The sequence below is a fragment of the Hemiscyllium ocellatum genome, chromosome 6 (genome assembly GCF_020745735.1).
Source record: "Hemiscyllium ocellatum isolate sHemOce1 chromosome 6, sHemOce1.pat.X.cur, whole genome shotgun sequence".
Taxonomy (NCBI): Eukaryota; Metazoa; Chordata; class Chondrichthyes; order Orectolobiformes; family Hemiscylliidae; genus Hemiscyllium; species Hemiscyllium ocellatum.
Genome location: NC_083406.1, coordinates 80,789,369 through 80,813,202, shown reverse-complemented (window position 1 = coordinate 80,813,202; position 23,834 = coordinate 80,789,369). Strand labels below are relative to the sequence as shown.

General features: G+C 39.4%; 1 protein-coding gene across 3 annotated transcripts in view; it reads right to left on the bottom strand.

Moving 5' to 3' along the window:
• mphosph8 (M-phase phosphoprotein 8) overlaps positions 1-23,834 on the bottom strand; it is a 52,305-nt gene that overhangs the window by 26,000 nt on the left and 2,471 nt on the right. Inside the window, exons 2-6 of one of the 3 annotated variants that reach the window (XM_060826068.1) lie at positions 17,924-18,070; positions 16,001-17,032; positions 8,151-8,256; positions 2,114-2,365; positions 815-940 (exon numbers count right to left, since the gene is read on the bottom strand). In XM_060826068.1, coding sequence (XP_060682051.1) covers positions 815-940; positions 2,114-2,365; positions 8,151-8,256; positions 16,001-17,032; positions 17,924-18,070 — 1,663 coding nt within the window. The remainder of the gene's footprint in view (positions 1-814; positions 941-2,113; positions 2,366-8,150; positions 8,257-16,000; positions 17,033-17,923; positions 18,071-23,834) is intronic. The other 2 variants (XM_060826070.1, XM_060826069.1) reach the window with 2 other exon arrangements.

Below are 23,834 nucleotides of genomic sequence, written 5' to 3'. Positions count from 1 at the left end.
AAAGAATTATTTTCAATAGCATACAAGCATACTTTAATTAAGTGGTCAAATAATTTGTCTGATGCACACTATCCAGTTTGAAATAGAACACATCAATGTCCTTCATTTGTTAAAAATATATTTTGGGTTGCAGTTGGCAAAAAGCCTGCTTTAGTACACTATTCTATCATATGATGTCAGAGGCAAGGTTAAGAAATATTTCAAACTCATCCTCCTTTACATTTAAGTCTATAAAATGATAGGTGACCTTGGATCTCAACTGTAAGATTATTACGTGGATAAATGTTGTACTTGTATTGATGTTTGAAGCAGGACTTGTATGTTAACAATGAACTGCCTGGGTTATTCAACATCTAAACCCAAGATCATAGCGTTATGACAAGTTCAACAGTCCATATATTTTTAAAAAATATTTAAGCCATTTTAAGCATTTCTACATCCAATTACCAAAAATGTTAATCTGTCAAACTTCAATACTTTTAAACAATGCAGAAAAAGAACTTTTGAATAATTACTTACAGACCTGTGCAATTCTTTGCAAGACATTATGATAATATGAAAACATTTTGAAGTAATAGTATGAACTGATTAAAATAATTGATTTCAGTATTGTACTCTTTTACAAAATATTAATACATGTCATATATCCAAAGATTATTCCACACATACATTACAAACTCATAAAACTAATTCCGAATATAATCTTTAACTCAAAAACTTTTAACTGCAAACAACTTATATAGTTTAAATTAATTTGTAATGATTTGAATATGCTATCAATACTAATTCTAAAAGTGGTTTTATTGAAACTCACTATTGGATATTGTTTTTGGTGTAGAAATTAAGTCATCATTTCCATCCAAGTGTTTTTGAAAATCTTCCAACGTCATCCAATCAAGTTGGAGGTCCACACCCAATTTAAGCATTTCCTGCTTTCCATCTAAACATTGAAAACATTAGAAAGAGGAATAAAATTAACAGTTATAATGCAATTTATTGATACATGAGTACAATAATGGAGAACTGGAATGGTTTTTAATTTCCAGGCAATGACACTGAAAGTAGTTCAAAGAGAAAATGATCGCGGTGTAACGGTTCAAAAGTGTATGAAGGTTCGTGATTAATACAGAAAAGATGTTGCTCAAGCTAATAGGATACTGGGTTGTATTCATAGAATACAGCAAGGCGGCATTATTGATCATTGTAGAAGTCTTGAATTATAGCACACCATTAGTACTGTACCGAAGTTTGGTCCTCTTGCAAGACTGGAAATATATACGCTCTTGTAAAACATTCAGAGGTAGCAAGCTATAAGAATAATTTCTAATTTAAAACTTATACAGACTTAAGAACTAAACCTGAGCATGTGCAGTGTAGATTGTAGGCAAATCAACAGTGGTTTACAGAAGGAAAGCAGGGGTTGGATGCATGATTGTTGGTACATTACTCCAGTTTCACAAAATGAAGTAGCATAGGAAACATTAATTTAACTTTGAAACAGGAGCAATACAGTGAACCTGGAACAGGTTCTTTTTGCAAAAAAGTATCGAGTGTCTGGAATAGGCTGCCAGCAGGTTCACTGACCCGCTGCACAGCAGTAGCAATTAGGAGCAATGGTCATGTTATAAAGAAAACATGATGTATGTCCTGTCCTGGACACATTTTGAATTAGTTTTGTTCGCCAATATTGGACCCAGGTTTTCAACCTCTCCCGGCAGATTACATGCCTACAAGGACTGGAATGCCATGATCATCTACACAGTGAGTGAACAGAGTGCAGGATGAAGACATACAAAACAGAATGCATTACCCCTTTGTCTATGCTAAATTAGCAATATTTGCCTGGCTGTGTATCTTTCGTCTTTATCTGTTTATCTTTAATCCTTTCCAATGTAAATAAGAATGAGGGAGCTCAACTGTTTGGAACTTTGATGCCAAAACTATACCCCCGTCAGAAAACAGTACCTAGAACAATTAAGATGTCATAGTACAGGAAGTTTTAAACAAATCATCTGAGGAATGAGAAGGTGATACAATCATTTCATAAAATAGTAACTCAAGGTAATAAATAAAATTTACTTCTGCAACGACCAAGAAAATGCCTGGTTTATACCTGGATTTTCCTCGGTCTGAGACATGGTATCAAGAACTTCTTGAGTCTCTTCAATTCCACTTTGCACTCTGCAATCACTCTCCTCCTTTGCACTTTTCTTATCTTTTGCCACCTGCTTCTTCCCTTTAGTTCGATTCCCATCAAATTTAGAACCTTGGGATATTGAGTCTTTATTCTCCCTGTCATCATCATCAGTTGAATCAGTGAAGGGAATCAGGAACTTATCAAAAAGACCTTTCATCTCTCTGTTATCTATAAAAGCAAAAAGGTGGTTAAAAACAGAATAAGTACACAATAAATTGCATATGGATAGGATTTGAAGAACTTTACAGTTATAGCTTAATCTAACTGGCCTTTTTCTAGCCTTGTCAGCATTCAAAGGAATCAATACACTTTAAAAATAGAGTTGCTGATTTTATACAGACAAAGCTATATAAAACATCCCAAATATTAATCCTGCATTAATCACTGCTGAAAAACTAATTTGGCAACATTGAACATTTTCTTAATTTATTTCATTAAGTTGACTTTCGCTGGTTGCAATCCAGTGCCTGAGAAAAATACTTATCTTATGTTGATAATTTATAAGTTGAAATGTAAAAATAATTGTCATGAATAGTTGTTTGGAGGGAAGGTTAAACTGTTTAATTCTGACTGATTTGTAAAACTGACAGCTTTATTGTGAGGACAGGCTTATACAACTATAATCAGAAAACCAGAGCCTCAATTACATACCTGCATGTTGTTTCAACATCCACAGCACAGTTATGAATATCTGCGTTAGTGAATATTATTGCCAGTCACACCGACTAAAAGCAGCAAGAATCAACGACAAAGGCAAAAGTACACAATGAATGAGACCATTTTTGTTCCAACGCCCAAACCAAAAATGTCCACACATCCCACTGCTCTAGCCTATCTACCATCAGAAATCAACTGTGATGCATAATAAGAAATTATAACACTGCAACTAGTTACCTTAATTTTCAAAGCACCCTGGGCTAGATTATATGTTAATCAGTGGATGGGGTCAAAGATGGGACAGAGTGGATGGCTCACTTCCACAGTTTCCTCTCAAATAAACTATGCTAATTATGGCAAAGATGGTCAATATGCACTGCAATTATGCACTCCACAAAAAGTCAGGGCTGTAGGCCAAAATGAATAGGAAATCAATCAGGGTTACATACTTAAAGGGTTACTGAATCAGTCAGTCAGTCAGTCTTAATTTCTTATGGAAGACTCGAAAGAAATGAAAAATGACATCAAAATTCATATATACACTGCCAACTTCACCAGAATATACTGCTACATTTAGCCACAATTCTAGTGGCAAGCTTTGTGTCATCTCTTCATACATGCAACAAATCACTCTCCAAATGTTTTACCAGATGATGCCTGAAAAATGCAGCAGGCAACAGAAACAGGCCATTGCAAAATGTGTTTGCTCTCCTGCAAGTTGCAAAGATATGACAACATCCTACTGCCATCTGAGCTGATTTCATCATACTATAGCTTATAGGCATGTTTTTGGTGTGGTGTGAGTTGCAGCTACGTATATTGGAAATCTGATTTCAGGCTCCAAGCAAATATTAGTTCTTACCTGTCTGAAGTAAACTGTTAAAAGCAAGTCACTGCAAGATGCACTGACTGGCTTTCAGTTTTTAAGATATTTTTTCATCAACCTGATTGGAGATTCTGCTAAGCAAAATTATTTTTCCACCCTGTAAGCAACATGTACCTATGGTTTTGGAAAATGCCAGAGTACTCCTCGAAATGCAACTTCAATCTCATACCTGAATAATTGTACTGCCTGTCTTTAATCTGTGCAAAGCCAGTGCATCTTATACACACTCATAGTAAATGGCTAATTTCTAAACAAGTTCACCCTGTTTAACTGTGTATTCATGACCAGTGACAAACCTACAAAAAAAAAGTGAAACTACCAAGCGATGTTTTTTAAAAAAACTAAATAACCTAAATCAACAAATTTCCCAGCTGTCTCAGGAGCATTCAAGTTTACCTGACCCTCCTCTGCTCTCAATGCTCTGCTATTCAATAGCAAACTGACTAATAAATTAACAGATACTCAGCTGCATATTGTTGTGTTTTAAAGCACAAGACGCAATCCCCTCTCCCTGTCCCATTTACTGACCTTTCAAGGACACACACTATTGCTCTGTCATTCTCACATGCCAATCACTTAATCTGAACTATCAACCTCTTTTCTCCACTAGCAACCTACACTCACTACCCCCCAGCACCTCCCCCCTCCCAATCCCAAAAATAGCATAAATGTTGTCCCCTCCAAACTTTACTTCAACTCTGATGAACAGCCACCTTGACTCAAGATGTTAGCTTACTCTCACTACATGGATGCTGTCTGACCTGCTATGATCTCCAGCATTTGTTGTTTTTAGTACTGATTCCAGCATCTGCAGTAATTTGTTCCTACACTTAGTTCAATCTCTCATTTAGTTGAGTCACAGAGATTTAAAGGACTGAGACACAAAAACAATCACACTGCTTGTGTGAATTTGTTCAATCCATCATAGTGACTACTTTTAAGAGGTCATAACTCAACCAGCTATTACCATTATTTCACTTTACCACATTAAAAGGGAAGCTGGTGTATATTTCTTAGATATGATGTAGTAATCATAGTTACCCTGAGAAATCTACATGCAACTGAGTTAGATATCACAATATTATTACTCTGATGATTCAAACTTGAAGCATGCAGCTGGTCTTTGCAGCAATGTTTTGACCAATTTCTCCTTGCCATTTCAATTTACTTAAGGGTTCTACAAATCTTTGAACTTGAAAATTTTCAGATCCCTTGTCACTCATGTTCAGAAAGACAATGAGTTTTCCAATGAGCACTCTGGAATCATCTTCCTAAAAAAAAGGAGCAAAGGCTAAAATGTCCAGAATGGGAGGCAGCTTGCAAGATCATTGACTCACTCATTAATATCCCTCCTTCAACATTCCATAGAATGACAAGGTCATTCCAGAGCCAGCCAGAGGATCAGGATATGGGGAGACAGTACCTCACAAGAACAGTACTTTGCCAAGTGTTTTTAAAGGGCAACCAAAATCACAGACTATGTCCCATGGGGTGTCAGTAGCAGAGATGGAAGTCACCGTATGCCTTAACTTACTTTCTTTTTTTGATTCTAGATTGTTCCAACTGCAGATTGCTGGTGTCAACAGCAAGGTAGAATCTTGGATGCATTATTAACTGGAAAAGATTCCATTCATTCAACACATAGACTATCTGCATTGAGATGCATCTGACCATCTCAGAAGCTGCCAGGAGATCAATAGGTGATAACATTTTGTAGGTGTCTAAGTTGAGTTGCAAAGTTGAGGTTTAATGGATATGCAGTTGTGCCTTGAGTACATAAACTGTGACCATGACAGTCATGTATTTTAGACTCTATTACAAGGTTAGAACTTGTGTAGCTGAGAGCTGGGAGTCTGGTGTTACATCATGTATACAATATTCTGCTTAAGAGACACATCAAGGCTTGACCTAAGGTTTATGAAAAGGAGAAAACGCCATACTAAAACAAAGCTTCCAGTTGAGATGGGGGGGGGGGGGGGGGGAAGCAGCCATATTCAGAATTCCTTCCAACTAAACTAAAGAAAAGAAAGTCAAGATAAGCAATTCACTCAGTCATATGCATAGAGTAACCCCTGTAGCATAGCTATCACAAAGACCATACAAAAATTTACTTTCATTCAAAAAAATGTTATACAAAATCTTCAATTAGGAGCAAACTTAAGAATCTGAATGGTTAACCTGAAATGTTAACCATTACTCAATGAAGATGAGTATTTCTAGCATTTTCTGTTTTCATTTTAGATTTCCAGCATCTGCAGTATTTTTTAATAGAACTAGCAATCCTGACATTGATGTTTCCTAGCAACAGAGGGAGGTGGTACAGTCCATATACCTACCAGACCTGTGGAACTATCAAAGCATAAGATACAGAAATAACAATTGATATAGAAAAGCAGTAAACACAACTTTTAAAACTTCCATAAGACATACCAAGAGTTTGTTTTTAATTTGGTTTTAAACAAAAGAAAAAAATGACTCAGGAGGAGAAGCCCCACAAAACAATTTGGGATTCACCTTTCCTAGACTTCTGTTGGCAGAGAAGATTGGCCAGTTCTGGAGGTTGCTTTTATTCCGTGCATATAGTAATAATAATTAAAATTTATGATGGCAAATTAAGAGATAGAATCAATATTTGATAACACCAAAAAAAAGCTTCAAGAAATGATACTTGATAGGTTCGATAATGGGGCTAAAAAGTGACAAGTGGAATCGAAAATGTTAGTCAGGGTTAGGTAATACATTTCGGTTTAAAAATATATGAGTAACCAAGCTCCAAAAGGACATAAAAACTTGATGCTCTGAAAGGTCAGAGATTTGGCATTACAGGCTTTCAATGTAGTATAGGCAACACATCAGATGAATAGGCTATAAACTAAAACTAATAGATTCCTTGAGTTTCTCTCAAGAGGTAGAAACTACAAAGACCAAGAGATAATGATGCACCTATCAGAATTGTTTTTATTTAATACAAGCTTTTTGGTGCACTTCTGAGAAGCCCATCATGATTTGTACACTTATTTCCCTATTTTCTTTCACGACTGTTTTAACACTATTTATTCAGTCAGAAAAAGCCAATGTTTACAATACTTTCATTTAGCTTACCAATAAATTCTATTTCCATTACTACTTATAACTATTTCTAACATCTGTTTGACAAGTGAAAATGTTTACATCTAAATCTACCTTATTTCATTTAAACATCTTTCAATAAGTGACAGTATGAAGTTTCCGCTAAAACATTAGTATATATAAAATTTAAAGTTTTAAAACTTAAGATACTTGACAGAGAAAATGGTCATCAAAATACATAATAAAATTACATTATGATAAAAACATCATTTTTTTAAAAATTAGTTCAAGAGGATGTGGGGGGTCATTTATTGTCCAGCCCCAGAGTACAGAGTTAAACTTAGGGTGAAGGGTATTAAATGCTGGCCTAGCCAGCGCTCAGGACAGGTCAGTTCAGAGACCATCACTCTAACCTTCCTTGCAGTATTCAGCTCTTTCATCTATGTTTGAATAAAGGCTTTAATAAAGGTTCCTGTAATGACGTCAGGAACTAAGTGGTCCTGGTAGAACTTAAAATCAGTGCCAGTGAGCAGGTGTCTTTGCACTTAATGTTACTACCAACAACTCCTTCCATCACTTGGCTGACATTAGGGCTATTTGACAGGGTTTGTCCTACTTTGTGTGCAGGACATATCTGGGAAAGTTTTCCACACTGTTGAGTAGATGCTGGCTTTCAAGCTATACTGGAACAAGTTGCCTGGGAGCAAAAGGGAGTTCTGGAGCACAAGCCTTTGGAATGCTGTCACAATGCACAGATTTTGCATAATCCAGTGCCTTCAGCTATTTCTTGATATCACTTGGAATTGAATTTAATTGACTGAAGTCTGCCATCTGTGATATTGGGGACATAAAAGAGGAGGCAAAGATGGATCAGCCAATCAGCACCTCTGGCTGAAGATACTTGCAAATGCTTCAATCTTGTCTTTTGCACTGATGAATTTGACTCTCAGCGCCAGGGACTTGGGTTCAATTCCAGCCTCACGTGACTGTCTGCGTGACATTTTCACATTCTCCCACTGTCTGCTTGGATTTCCTCTGGGTGTTCCCATTTAAGTTAAGAGTCAAACACATTGCTGTGGGTCTGGAATCACAAGTAGAACAGATCAGGTAGTGCCAGATTTCCATCCCCAAAGGTCATTGGCAAATCAGATGGGTTTTCACAACAATCAACAGTGGCTGATCATCAACAAAAGGTCATCATTAGGCCAGCTAGCATGGTGGTATATAAATCCTTGTCCCCAGATCATTGGTCTTGGTATCAGGAATGCTAGTCTAGTTACATTACCACTTATTCCATCACCTCCCCGGTACATCACCAGTATATCCTCTACTAGTACTTACGATGATCCACACTTTGTTCCTTTCGCCCTTTGTCAATATCCAATTTTTTGTCAGACATTTCTTTGGGTGCTTCAGCTTTCTTTCCCAACCTCTCTCGGGAAACAGACTAAAACAAAGAACAAGAGTTATAACCAAGAACCTTAATGTTTAAACAGAAAATATAAAAAGCTGAAACTTTATGTAAAATGAGAAATTAAGTATTGCTTCAAGTAGGTGCTTTGTTAAAGCTTTGTCTTTCGCTCATCAGAAAATTCACAATACTAATTCAATGAACTAGAATATTGCCATCACCTACTTTTCTGATTTGAAACTGATGCAGTGCATGCACATATTGCATGCAAAATGCAGGGATGTGTATGTTAATATGCAACTTCTAATAAATGCAGGTGTGCCGCAATAAGTCCTAATGACAACCCTGAGTTGCTAATTAATTTCTCAGGGCAATGTCCTGCCCAGAGTCAATCTACCAGATTCAAAACTCAAACGAAACTTGGTGGTTAATTGTCAAATTGTTCACTGATGCACTCTCCATGGGGACATTCTTCATGCCAACCAATTTTCCCTTGAACTGGTTTTCTTCTGAAATTCCGATGACTGCAAGATGTAAAGCTTTGAAAAAAAAGTCTTTAAACGACAGTTTCCCCACAAATGACTAATGAAAACCAGAAATGCCTCATTGAGAAAGAGATTGGATTTAGAGATTCCCTACAGTGTGGAAACAGGCCCTAACAAGTCCCCACCAAGACCCATTTCTGACTAATGCACCTAACACTATGGGCAATTTAGCACAGCCAATTGACCTGACCTGCACATCTTTGGACTGTGGGAGGAAACCGGAGCACCCAGAGGAAACCCACGGGGAGAATGTACAAACTCCACGCAGACAGTTGCCAGAGGCTGGAATCGAACCTGGGACCCTGGTCCTGTGAGGCAGCAGTGCTAACCACTGTGCCACCATGCCATTCCCTTGAAGAGTAACCCACTCAGTCCCATTTTGCTCTGACTAATGCACCTGACACTATGGGTAATTCAGTATGGCCAATTCACCTGACCTGCACATCTTTGGACTGCAGAAGAAACCCAGAGGAAACCCACGCAGACACGGGAAGCATGTGCAAACTCCACAGTCGCCCGAGACTGGAATTGAACCAGGGACCCTGATGCTGTGAGGCAGCAGTGCTAACCACCGAGCCACCGTTTATCTCCAGATTTCAGTCAGCTGAATGTTCGGCATAAGTTGTAAATTTTACCGTATTAAAATGATAATTTACAAACTGTATACCTCCATTTCAAAAAAATGACATTCCCTTTATAACTTTCTGCAAAATTTTCATTCTGCAATGTACTACTGTGCTAGAGACTGAAGTTAAGAAATGGCAAGCATGTATCTTAAATGGTAAACAAAATAATTGCTTTGAAACCAATTCCATCTGTGGCCCACAATAAACTTAAGCACATCTGCAAATGTTGTTTAGATTTAATTTCAACTCAAACTTAGAAACAATCACAGGAACAAAGGCCATTTGGTCCACCCATGCACACTAGATCCAAATGGATAGGTAGCAATGCAATACATTGCTTCATGTTGCAAAGTAGATATGGAGCCGCAATATTTAATGGCCCAACACTAGATTGAGAGCTTCCCTGAGACAAAGTAAGCTGCTACCTCAATGGCAACCAATGACATTTGGGGAAATAGTTGGTTCATCTCTTCATTATGACCAACAGACAGACATACGGAGGAATTCAATTTTCTTTTCTAAAAAGTATTAACAACAGCAATAGAGAATCAGCTGGAGACTGTGGATACTACAAAAACTACAGGCCATGAAAGCATTCCAGCAGCAGCACTGAAGACTTTAGAACCTGTTGTGCCCAAGCCAAGCTGTTGCAGTACAGCCGCAACACTAGTAAAGAGTGATAATGTGAAAAACTGCACTGGTATCTGCCTGTGAACAAATAGGATAAAGACAATCCAGTGAGTTACCGCAATTTGTCAAAGTGATGGATAGTGTTTGAAGCAGCATTTGCTGAACAATACTGCTCACTCGCACCTAGTTTGGGTTCCACCAGGGCCACTCAGCTCCTGACTTTGTTATAGCCTTGCTTCAAATATGGACAAAAAATAATAGCTGAGTTCCAGATACAAGAAGGAAGTCACTGCCCTTGACATCAATGTTCCATCTGACAGAGTATAGCATTAAGGATCCTCAGCAAAACTAGAGTCAAAGGGAATCAAGGGAAGCTGTCCACTGGTTGGTTCATAGCTGGGACAAAGAATAGTCAATCATCTGAGGTCCAGCACATTTCTGCAGAATTTCAGAGTAGACATTGTCTCACTGACCTGTTCAGTGATGTTATCACACACCTCTAGTGCAGGTGGGAGTTGAACCCAGGTTTTCTGACTCAGAGGTAGGGACATTTCCACTCCACCACAAGAGAATTTAATTCGTCAGGGTGGAGTCCTAGACCCAACTTTCTTGAGCTATCTCAATGCCCATCAAAAAGGTCAGAAGTGGGAAGGTTTGCTGATTATTGCACAATGTTCAGTACCATTTAGAACTCCTCAGATACTGAAGCAGCTCATATCTGGTCAAAGCCTGGACAATATCCAGGTGAGGGTTGGGAAGTGGCAACTAACATGTATAGACTGAGACACATTCAGCATGGAAACAGATCCTTCAGTCCAATTCATCCACGCCAACTAAGTTGATCAAACTAAACTCGTCCCATTGGCTTGCATTAGCCCATAACCCTCTACACCTTTCCTATTCATGAAGTTATCCAAGTCTCAAAAATTGTAACTGTACCTGTATCCACCACTTCCTCTGGCAGTTCATTCTACATGTGAACAACCTTCGGTGAAAAAGTTGCCCCTCTGGTTCCTTTTAAACTTTCTCCTTTCATGTTAAAATTATGCCCTTTGGTTTTGAATTCCCCTACCCTAGAGAAAAGATCTTTGCTATTCACCTTATCTTGCTCCTCATGATTTTATAAACTTCTACAAGGTCACCCCTCAAACTTCTACACCACTGAAAAAAGTCCCAGCCTATCCAGCCTCTCAACTCTAACCCTCCAGTCAAAATAACATCCTTTGAAATCTTTTCTGCTTCCTTTCCAATTTAATAATATCCTTCCTATAGCAGGGTGATCAGAACTCTACACAGTACTCCAAAAGTAGCCTCACCAACAACCTTTAAACCCTTCAACAGCATCACCAACATTCTCCATTATTAATATTGTGGAGGGTACAATTGAACAGAAACTGAACTGTACTAGCCATGTAGATACTGTGGTTAGGAGAAAGTGAGGACTGCAGATGCTGGAGATCAGAGCTGAAAAATGTGTTGCTGGAAAAGCGCAGGTCAGGCAGCATCCAAGGATACTGTGGTTCGAAGAGCAGGTCAGAGGCTCAGAAATCTGCAGCAAATACATCACTTCCTGACTCCCTAAAGTCTATAGGACATATACAAGGTACAAGTTGAGCATGCAATGGAATACTCCTCACTTGCCTGGACAAGTGCAGCTCCAATAAAACCTAAGAATCTTGACATCAGCCAGGACAAAACAGCCTGCTTGAATCCACATTCACAATATTCAATTCATCCACACTCATGGTCAGTAACAGTGCATACTATTTACAAGATGTACTGCAGAAATTCACCATGGCTCCTTAGGTAGTATTTTCCAATGCCACCAATACTACCATCTAGTACTATGCAACAGATAGTTGGGAACACCACAGCCCACAAGATTTTGCCTAAACACCTCACCATCCAGACTTGGAACTAGATCACCGTTCCTTCTAAACTAAAAAAAAGTGTCAATGAGCAGGTTGTGTTTGCATTTAAGGTTACTACCAACAACTCCTCCATTATTTGGCTGACATTAGGGCTATTTAACAGGGTTTGTCCTACTTTTTGTGTGCAGGACATATCTAGGAAAAATGTTCCACATTGTTGAGTAGATGCCAGCTTTCAAGCTATACTGGAACAAGTTGGCTGGGAGCAAAAGTTAGTTCTGGAGGAAAAGCCTTTGGCCCTAATGTTGGGATGCTGTCACAGCACACGGAGTTTGCAGAATCCAGTGCCTTCAACTATTTCTTGATATCACTTGGAATTACTTGAATTGACTGAAGTATCCCCAGTATCACAGATGTAAAAGGGGAGGCAAAGTTGGGTCAGCCAATCAGCATTTCTGACTGAAGATACTTGCAAATGCTTCAATCTTGTCTGTTGCACTAATGAATTACACTCACAGCGGCAGGGACTCTGGTTCAATTCCAGCCTCAGATGACTGTCTGCATGACATTTTCATATTCTCCCAGTCTCTGCTTGGATTTCCTCTGAGTGCTCTCATTTTCTCCCAAAGTCCAAAGATTTACAGGTTAAATGGATTGGCCATGGGAGGGGCAAGTTGCAAGAATAGGGTGGGATGCTCTTCAGAGGGTCAGATGGACTTGTTGGGCCGAATGGCCTGTCACACACTGTAGGGATTCTATGGTAGACTGAGCTAGAATAGTGATATTCATGGAGTTTCCACCTGCTGGTAGTTATTGCATTGTCCATCATGTACAAGAGGATGTGAAAAAATTGTACAGCTTAGACCTGATGTTAGTTATGGGATTGCTTAGTACTGTCTGTATACAGAGGAATCTCGATGATCAGAACGAGATGGGCGGGCACTACTTCGTTCAGATAATCGATTATTTGGTTAATCGATTAAATGCCTTTCCTCTGGGGCTCCCAGTTTTTAAAAGTCTGCTCCCCGCTCAGGAGACTGCAGAAGAACAGCACGCAAGACACCCCTCTCCCCTAGCCAACATCACCCCACAACCAAACAACACCCCCCCGCCCACCCCCCAACACGATCCAATACTCCCAAGCCCCCAACACTGCCACCCACCCGCCCTCTGCCCGCCATCCAAACGCGTCCAACACCTCCCCATGCCCCCCCCACCCAGCACTTCCCCAACACCGCCCCCGCCCCAATCCCTGTCCAGCAACCCCCGACCTCCAACCAACACTGCCCCCAGCCCCCTCTCCGGGGCTGCCGGCCTGGACACCAACAAGGCTGCTGCTGCTACCTTTGTGGGTTAAACCTCTCACACACACACCTTTTTATTGCAATTTATTTTTACAGGTTCCAACTCTGCCCTGCACAGAACAATGTTAGAAAGGTTATCTGGGATTTGGAGTGGGGGGGGGGGGGGGGGTGGGTTAGGGTACACCCCTCTATAAAACTTCAGGGGAAGTGTGGGGAGAGAGAGGGCAGGAGGTCAGTCATTTGGAGATGGTTCCTGTTTAATCAAAGTAAACAAAAGACACGATCACTGTTGGAAACACGTTTTTGATGTAATGTTTCTATCGGGACCTCGAGAACTCCTTCGGATAATCCGATTTTCGGATAACAGGTATTCAGATAATCAAGGTTCCTCTATATACAGCTTCTCCTGTTTAGCAAGGAAGTCAGCCATGTTTGCAGCTGCTAGATTCTGTCTGCAGCAATTTTTTTTCTAAGCTTTCTCCAGTGGTGGTACTGCTGAGCCACTCTTGGTAACAGACATTGAAATCCCATTCCACCTTCAGTGCTTTCTCTAAATAGTGTTTAATTCTGGCAAAGTTTTGAACCATTAGCTAAGGGATCCAGTTGATGATACTCAGTAGGCTGCAAGTTTGACCTCAAGCCATGATATTTCACGGTGTCTAGGCTCAAAAATAATGACTCAGAACACCTGCTTGAATGTTAACCAATGTAATGCAACCTGTGGTGTGTTTACCCTACTATTGGGGACAGGACATAATTATGATGGCTGTTTCTGGAACACTGATGTTGCTTAACTAGCATGTGGGAAATAGTTCTCCCAGTGTTGGTACAAGCCCCCAGGTAAAGGAGGACATTTTCTCATGTCAGATTTTACCGAATTCAAATTTCACCACCTGCAGTAAGAAAAAGAGGACTAACTTATCCAAACCTTAATGCTGAATAATGACAGTATGGAGTTACATGGATTACAGATTATGTTGATTAGCATGATGACCACAGAAAGGTGGATAAAGAGAAAGAATGAGATATTGCCTAAAATAGAGCTCACTACATAATCATAAAAGGAAAACCCAAAGGAAATTAAAAGCCTGCACTGAGACAGCACGAGTTTAAGCCACAAAGCTAGATTCGAGAATCAGAAGATGATTTACAACTGTCCATTTTTCACTCAAAGAAGGTAACCACAAGAGAACGTGTAGCTGAACAGCTCACCTAGCATTCAATACTGGGGAAAAACAGGGTATATAATAGATAAATAAAGTTTTTCAACATGCTTAATTTACTGTGCTAATTTACAACCCTGTGTTAATGTGCTAAATTAGCATTTCTCAAACATAAATATTTCACTTTTTTGTATGAAGAGAAATATTACAAGTATCAAGTGATTACTTTTTAAAAATTACTCGCCATGCTCTCATGCAATCTAATTTCCTAGGATTTTTCAACTAAACTAATTAAGCCAAATTCATAAAGTCAAGTCTTCAACATCCTTTCAAGATTGATGATTTACATACACAACCCAGAATGCATCCCATCTTGATCCAAATTCAGAACTGTATCACCAAAGATACACATAAGGAGTAGATTATTTGTTAAACATTGATCAGCAGAAATATAAAAGGTTGTAAGAATGCACTCCACACTAACAAGCAAAGGTCAGTCAAATACTTGTGGTATTGCATATATGGAATCAAAATCAAACGCGAAGAGGTCAAGAACTCTGCATTAAGACATAATTCACCCCTTCTTTTGATAATTTTTGATTAGTAAGTCTTACAAATTCTTATATCTCCATTTATAATTGAAGCAATCTACGGATACTGATCACGTAGGCATCCCACCAGTGACAACACTTCATGGGAGAGGAGACAGAATCACTTGTAAACTTATTAGAATTAGAATCATACAGTGTGGAAACAGGCCCTTCCAATAAGTCCACACCAACCCATTCCCCTACATTCACCCCTAACTAACACATCCCTGAACACTACAGACAATTTAGCATGGCCAATTCACTAAACCTGCACATATTTGGACTGTAGGAGGAAACCAGAGCACTTGCAGGAAACTCACGTAGACATGGGGAGAACGTGCAAAATCCACACAGACAGTTGTCAGAGGCTGGAATCAAACCCTGATCCTTGGCGCTGTGAGGCAGCAGTGCTAACCACAGGGCTACTGTGTCAATCCCAAAGCATGACTCTGACATGATTCCTCCTATTTTACCTCTGGAGTCTCCCAAGGACCTATTCTCAATTCAATGTAAATTATTTGCTTTACATATTTTATGTAAATATTTCATAAATAATTTCTGATATACAATTTTTAGTTCCAAGACATTATCTTGGAACCTTGATTACCCAACAAGATGGGCAGGCAGTATTTCCTTCGGATTATTCAGTTAATTGCTTCAATGCCTCTCCTCTGGGGCTCAGAATTTTCTGAAGATTCCTTTATCCCTCGCTCTGCCTGCCTTGCTCCCTCCTTCTGTCTCAGGGTTGGTTTCTGAACAGACACACACTTCTGTGCAGGGGACCTACAGCAGTGAAGCCTCCTGCATCCAACCTCTCTTCTTCCTTCAAACCTGCCCACCCCCCTGCCCCCTGCCCCCCCAATCAGTTCAATGGGACTGACCCTGTGCAGAACTGTAGGGGGTGTGTGTGTATATCCTTATCCTCTACAACTTTAGAAAACACAATTTCAAGGTCACTAGTTTTCTAAACTAGTGGAAGAAGTGCAACTTTTGCTCATTCCTGTTTCTAGAAGTCACTAGGTTCAATGAGAATCCAAAACTCTATGCTTACTTGGCTTGGAAATTTAATGGCTTCCAGTTTCTCCTCAGTGGTTGCTGCTGAGTAGCTCGATTTGTCAGTCTTCGTATTTTCTCGATTAATTTCAGAATCCAATCCTAATTTATCAAAGAGACTAGGCTCAGCAAATTGGGATGGCTGTCCTGAAGTTGTTACACTAGGTTCAAAACCTTGAGTCACCTTCTCAGTACCACACTGAGGTGAACTGTCAGTCACATTACACATTTTGTTTAGTTTTATCATTGCAATTTTCACACAATCTTGTTTAGGAGTGGTACTGTTTTCATCATCTGATGACTTTTTGCCTTTGGCCTCCATTTGAAACTTTGAAACCTTCACTTCATTTCCATCTGATTTTACAGACGAAACAGACTCCTTTTGCTTCTCTTGACACTTGTGTTTCTTACCATGACTGCTATTTTCCTTACTTACAGTTTTCTTCTCTGAATAATCATCTTTAAGATTCCTTCTCTGTTTCTGGAATTTCATTTCTTGCTTGGAATTATCCACCTTGTCCCTCTTCTTTTTCTTTTTCTTTATCTTAAGTTCCAGATCATCCTCATCTGAGCTATCCAAAGATCTTTTTGAGGTTGCAACCACATCTTGTCTTGTTAGCCCCCTAGTTGTTTTCTCAAATGTTGGATCATTGGGATCCACAATTTTCTGCTCTTTGTTTTCACCAGGGCTCAGAGATTCAGTTAGCAAGTCAACCTGTGTGACTGGCTCCAATGAAGACCTCTGTGCATCATGTTTTTTTTTCAATTTCTTAGATTCAGTTGAACTCCTTTGCTTTCCTTTCCCATCTTCAGAGATCACTCTCACATTCTCTAAAACATTGTCTCTCAGTTCTTCGTTAGTTGACCTGCTGGATTTAGCTTTTTTATCTATTTTAGGACTATCATGCTTCACATCCAGTTCAGTTTTAGACTTTTTCTTTTTTTTAGTCTTTTGTGGAAAAGTTTCCTTCACGCCTCCGTAATCATCTGTAGACTCATCTTCAAAAATATCTTTGTCTAAGGTAAGCTTCTGGAAAAAAAAAGTACTGATCAGATGAGACAGAAAAAGCATCTCGTGGTGAAACGATCACAAATTGCTGCTTCATATGCAGACAACTGATTTATTTCAATACCTATAACATTTTTAACTTTTCCTCATATTATTACTTTCAAATTCAGTATTAGTAGGCAACCAACATGAAAAATACTTTACAACAGTCAAAAAAGCTGGAAAAATTGAGCAAATCAGGAAGTATCTGTGGACATTACAGGTCAATGACTTTTCATAAATTTGAATTAGGGATCAACTTCCTTCTCACACCATCTTAATTGCCCTTAGGATTCAAGGCTAGTTTCAGAATGATCAACACCTTTTTCTGAACATAATGGAAAATTCTACATTTTATGACCACTGAAGATTCTTTGACAAAAGTATTAATTCTGAATGCATAACACTGGATCTAAAGTAGACCGAGCCCTAGGTGGCTTCTCAACAGTTTTCTGGAGGAACATATCTCAAACACATTCCAAAACCTCTTCCTGATGCAAGTTTAAAGTATAGGAAATGGAGGGATCAAATTAAAATTTTAGGTGCACAAAAGGAAGCACAAAAAAATGGTATGTAGGTTTCCTTTAAACGATTTTATAATCATAAGAGCAAGATAATCTAATAGACAGTCAAACAAATTAAACATCAAAAGGGTAAACTGTGGCAGTATAAGATGTGGTATTGATTCTGAGAATCAATATTTTCCATGGAGAATGGGATAAACATGTGCTGTTTGATTAGAAATTAAAACTATGGATTATAAATACATTTAACAGGAAGTTAGACAATTACTTAAGGACAAAAGGAATAAAAGGGATAGCAATGCAGTTAGATGACGTTGAGTGGAAGAAGGTAGAACGGCCTATATCGTACCCGATTTTCTTTTGCAGGTGATTTTTCTGCCAGTTTTCGTTTAAACACTTGCAATACCTCCGTGCAGTCCTCCAGGTGAGCCTCTGGTTCCCAAGTATCATCTTCAGAAGAATAGCCTTTCCAATGAACTCTGTACAAGACTTGACCCTGTAAAAGGAAAGCCATGTTCATGCTTGAAAAGTCAAACCAGACACAATACTTCCAAACAATAAATGCAGAAAAATATCCAGCCGTACCCAGTTAAGTAACCTAAAATAAGCATTGAAGTTAAAGCAAATCAACTGAATCATTTTTATAAATAATTTTATAAGTGCACTTAGTGGTGTATAAATCACAAAAATATTAAAAACCCCTTTAACCTATGATATACTTCATAGTATGGGATTGCAAATGGTCTATTTCTGGACAATCCTAATTCCAGTTGTAATTCACAGAACAGAATCATAGAATCCCTATAGTGTGGAAAGAGGCTGTTTGGCCCATCAAATCTCCAACCCTCTAAATAGCATCTCACCCAGGCCCAGCACCCCATCTTATCCTGTAACTCTGCATTTACCCTGGCTAACCCACCTGGACTGTGGGAGGAAATCAGAGCACCCAGAGGAAACCCGGGAGACTGCGCAAACTCCACACAGATAGTTGCCTGAGGATCGAACCCGGGTCTCTGACACTGTGAGGCACCAATGCTAACCACTGAACTACTATGCAACCCATTCAAGTACAACAAGATTGGTTTGCATCAGGTCTCCTCTTTTTGTAAAATCTTCAGCTTCAAAATGAAACCAGCGTGTACAATACAATCAATAAGTAAAGCATCCCAGAGTGAGTTTTTATCATTTGCATTCATTCTTTGTCCGTCTCCACCTCAAACTCTCGTATGCTATTTAAGCAATTTTGGGTGAAATTTCAGCTCTAATTTCTAGAAATCATGTTTCCCACTTCTTTGGGAATGAGGGAGAACTGTTCCAGCCTTGAGATCTACTACATCATATACACAAGTGTACAGACTGCCAACGTTAATGATTAGAAATCAAACAAACAAAAGATATAAAAAAGGAAAAAGGACGACTTTGTGGCAGTCTCTCCTGTTACCCCCTCCCCATTTAGTTCAACTTTAAAAGTTATGGCTTCTGTGCTATCCCAATTCTAGGTTGCTCCTAGCTCAGCAGAAAATATTGGTCCCTGCCAATTCACCTTGAGCCACCTCACTCTGAAATCTAATCTCTCCAGTCCTTTGCTCCCTATCTCCTTTACTCCAAGTCCAACCTACCTCAAAATGACTCCTCAATGTCACAATCTACGAGCTCGTAATGCCAAAAGCTAATGTCACAGTGCAGATAGAGATGCAATGCAGCAGGAAATCTCAACTCAAGTTCTTATTTAAATTTAGATGCTGCATTATCAGTTACTTCAATCCGTTGCCCTTTGTTTTGGACCGTATATGGCATGCACACATGCAGTATTTATGTCAGAATAACACCAGTACGTTAGCTTCCAAAATGCTGCACCACCTGAAACCCTCAGTTTAACAGTGTATGCAAATAACCAATTGGCAGTGTTATGGAAATCATTTGAGTACCAGTCAGTTCAGTAGCAAAAACACAAACTGCTGGAAAAACTTAACAGGTAAGGAAAAGCCAGGGAACTATAGACCAGTGAGCTGACATCGGTGGTGGGCAAGTTATTGGAGGGAATCCTGAGGGACAGGATTTACATGTATTTGGAAAGGCAAGGACTGATTAGGAATAGTCAACATGGCTTTGTGCGTGGGAAATCACATCTCACAAACTGGAATGAGTTTTTTGAAGAGGTAACAAAAGAGGATTGATGAGGGCAGAGCGGCAGAGGTGATTTATATGGATTTCAGCAAGGCATTCAACAAGGTACCTCTTGGAAGAATGGTTAACAAAGTCAGATCTCACAGAATACAGGGAGACCTAGCCATTTTGATACAGAACTGGCTCAAAAGGTAGAAGACAGAGGGTGGTGGTGGAAGGGTGCTTTTTCAGGTTTGAAGCCTGTGACCAGTGGTGTACCACAAACATCGGTGCTGGATCTACTGCCTTTCATCATTATACAAATGATTTGGATACGAACATAGGAGGTATAGTTATTAAGTTTGCAGATGATACCAAAAGTGGAGGTGTAGTGGACAGCCAAGAGAGTTACTTCAGAATAGAATGGGATCTTGAGGAAATGGGCCAATGAGCTGAGGGGTGGCAAATGAAATTTAATTTAGATAAATGTGAGGTGCTGCAAATCAGAGCTGTAATTAGACATTTAATGGTAAGATCTTGGGGAAGAGTTGCCGGACAAAGAGACCTTGGAGGAGAGGTTCACAGTTACTTGAAAATAGAGTCGCAAGTAGATAGGATAGTGAAGGCAGCATTTGGTATGCTTTCCTTATTGATCAGAGTATTGGGCATAGGATTCGGGAGGTCATGTTGCAGCTGTTCACAACATTGGTTAGGCTACTGTTGGAATCTTGCATGCAATTCTGGTCTCCTTCCTATCGGAAGGATGTTGCGAAACTTGAAAGGAGTCAGAAAAGATTTACAAGGATGTGCCTGTGTTAGAGGATTGGAGCCAAAGGGAGAGGCTGAATAGGCTGAGACTGTTTTCCCTGGAGTGTCGAAGGCTGAGGGGTCACCTCAGAGGTTTATAAAATCATGACGGGCACGGTTAGGATAAATAGACAAAGTCACTTCCCTGGGATGGGGGAGTCCAGAACTTGAGGATGTAAGTTTAGGGTGAGAGTGAAAGTTTATAAAAGGGACCTAAGGAACAACCTTTTCATGCAGAGAGTGGTGCGTGTATGGAATGAGCTGCCAGATGAAGTGATGGAGGCTAGTACAATGACAGCATTTAAAAGGCATCTGGATGGGTACATGAATAGGAAGAGTTCAGAGGGATATGGGCCAAGTGTTGGCAAATGACAGTAGATTAGGTTAGGATATCTGGTCTGCATGGATAAGTTGAACCAAAGGGTCTGTTTCCATGCTGTACATCACTCTGACTCGATGAGATCTGGCAGCATCTGTGGAAAGCAGTTACCATTTCAGGTCCAGTGACCCTGCTTCAGAACTCTGTCATGTGTTTGAGGTACAGAAATTCTTTATTGAACATTTCATTGCTATTATGGACGTATCTGTTTATGGTTCATTTAACCCAAAAAATGAAACCGTATCTCCTAGAATCGGAGAATCCCTACAGTGTGGAAGCATGCCATGAAGTCCAAACCAACCCTCTGAACAGCATCACACCAAGATGCACTTCCTACCCTGTGACCCTGCATTCCCTATGCCCAATCGACCTAACCCACAGATCCCTGGACATCATGGACAATTTAACACACCTAACCTGCACACACCCTGGACAATAGGAGGAAACCAGACCACCTAGAGGAAACCCACGCAGACATGGGAGAATATGCAAACTCCACATAGACTGCCACTGAGAGTGAAATTAAACACGGGACCCTAGCGCCATGAGGCAGTAGTGCTCATTACTGAGCCACCCTGCCATGCCAGCCTCTGCTGTGGATGTGGAGTAATTAAACTGCTATTACTCAAAATGCCTCTCATCAGTTGCTACTTTGCAAATTACATGTGCCCTACGCTTTGAATTACAATAATTCGATGCATGAAGGCCATCCGTAATTCAAAGTTTGAAAGCAGTAGTTGTTTTGGGATTCAACTTTTATCCATAATAAAAAAATTATTTGGGGCTAAAATTAACTGGCCATTTTTAATGGCGTCACTATACACTTTAACAACTTTACTGATCTTCAATAAAGATGATTCTTAATCTCAACCCTTTCTTATATATTCGAGGTAAATAATCACTTCACCCAGGAGCCCCAAGGAAATCAGTTCTGACAAAATGGACATAAGAGACAATGAATAAGAAAATAAAGTTAACAAAATAAAATACAAGAAAGCCTAAGAGTACACCAGCAAGAAAAATGCAAGATTTAAAATGAAGGGATAAATTACAAAAACAATAGGTTTCTGCACATTATCCTTTGTGGAAAATTAAATTGCTTGCATACTGTCACCCAAATATGTCATTCAGAATTATTTATACTCCTATAACTGGAACTGATTAAAAGAAGAAGAGATCTGATATTTGCAGTTGGTTAATGGCCAAGGTCAGGAGACAGTTAAATCATTCACACAAAGATTTAAATCTTTCAGAATCATTCAGCTGTGAACTAGCACCAAAGTAGTGGCCCAAAATGTTCCACAGCAATTCAGTCCACTACCGCTCTAATACTTTATAAACAATTAGGTACTTCTGAAACCAGGGCACTACTTTACAAAATAGGAGAGATACCTTATTTACAAGGTCCCAAAAACAGCTATGAAATAACCAAAATTATCTTTACTTGTAAATTAGTGAAGACATAAATATTGAAAAGAGCAGTGAGGTGAGCCCTCTTGTGCTTCAAACTATTGACATGAATAATGTAATTCTAGAGATGAAATCCAGCACCTTCTGCAAAGGTTCAACTCCTAACCAATCCATGTAATGTTTAACTTCATAGCTTTGTATGAATATCTTGAGAAGTTCAAATTGTACTTGCAATTAAACTACAATCTGCTTAAATTTGCATTTCTGAAAATTATTCAATTGAACGTGTAGAACTCAGGAATGTTTTCATAATGTTTTAGGCAAACACTTATGGAGCAACAGATCTCAACACACTGTATAAATAATTCCTTAGCATGCTTGCTACACTAACAACAATAATACCATAGAATCCCTAGTGTGGAAACAGGCAATTAGGCCCAACAAGTCCACACTGACTCATTGAAGAGTATCCCACCCAGATACATTCCCTAATCTATTACCCTACATTTCTTATGACTAATACATCTAACCTGATGCACTCCCGGACGCTACAGGCAATTTAGCATGGCCAATTCACCTATCCTGCACATCTTTGGACGGTGGAAGGAAATCCACTCAGACACAGGGAGAATGTGCAAACTCCACACAGATAGTTGCCTGAGGCTGGAATTGAACCTGGGTCCCTAGCACGGTGCTAACCACTGAGCCACCATGCCACCCCTTTACCAGTAAGGAAGACTATTATTTATTTCTACAGAAAATTGAGGCATATTAAGCAGAAACATGGGGCTAATCTGTGATGCACAGCAAAACTAACTCATCTGTAACATTCCATTATACAACATATTCACTTGTTAGAAGGACTTGGGCAACCACTTGTCATGTTCCAAAACAACAACATCTTTTAGAGATACATGCAGGTGCAAATAATTTGATCTGTCATTTAAAGTCTAGTTTTGAAGTCTAAAATTGGTGGTATAGCAAACAGTAAATGTTACCTAAGATTACAATGAGATCTTGATCAATTGGGTCAATGGGCTGAGTAATGCAGGGCCTTGGGTAGTGTTGTAGAACAAAGAGACCTAAGGGTTCAGGCACATAATTCTTTGCCTACCCGAGATGCAAATTTCAGAGTGATTAAGAAGGTGTTTAGCACGCTTGCCTTCATTGCTCAAACCATTGAGTATAGAAGTTGGGACGTCATGTTTAGTTTGTACAGTACGCTGGTGAGGCTACTTCTACAGTACAGTGGCCAGTTCCAGTCATGTTATTGAAAAGATATTATTAAACTGGAAGGGGCTCAGAAAAGATTTACCAGGATGTTACTGGGAATGGAGAGCTTCAGTTACAAAATTAAGTTGAATAGGCTTTGACTTTTTCCACGGGAGCATAGGAGCTTGAGGCGAGACCTGCAGAGGTTCGTAAAATCACAAAGGGCATACATAAGGCGAAGAACAAAGGTAGTTTCTATCAGGTGGTGGAGTTCAAAACTAGTGAACATATTTTTAAGGTGCGAGGATAAAGATTTAAAAAGGACATGAGAGACAACTTTTTTGTT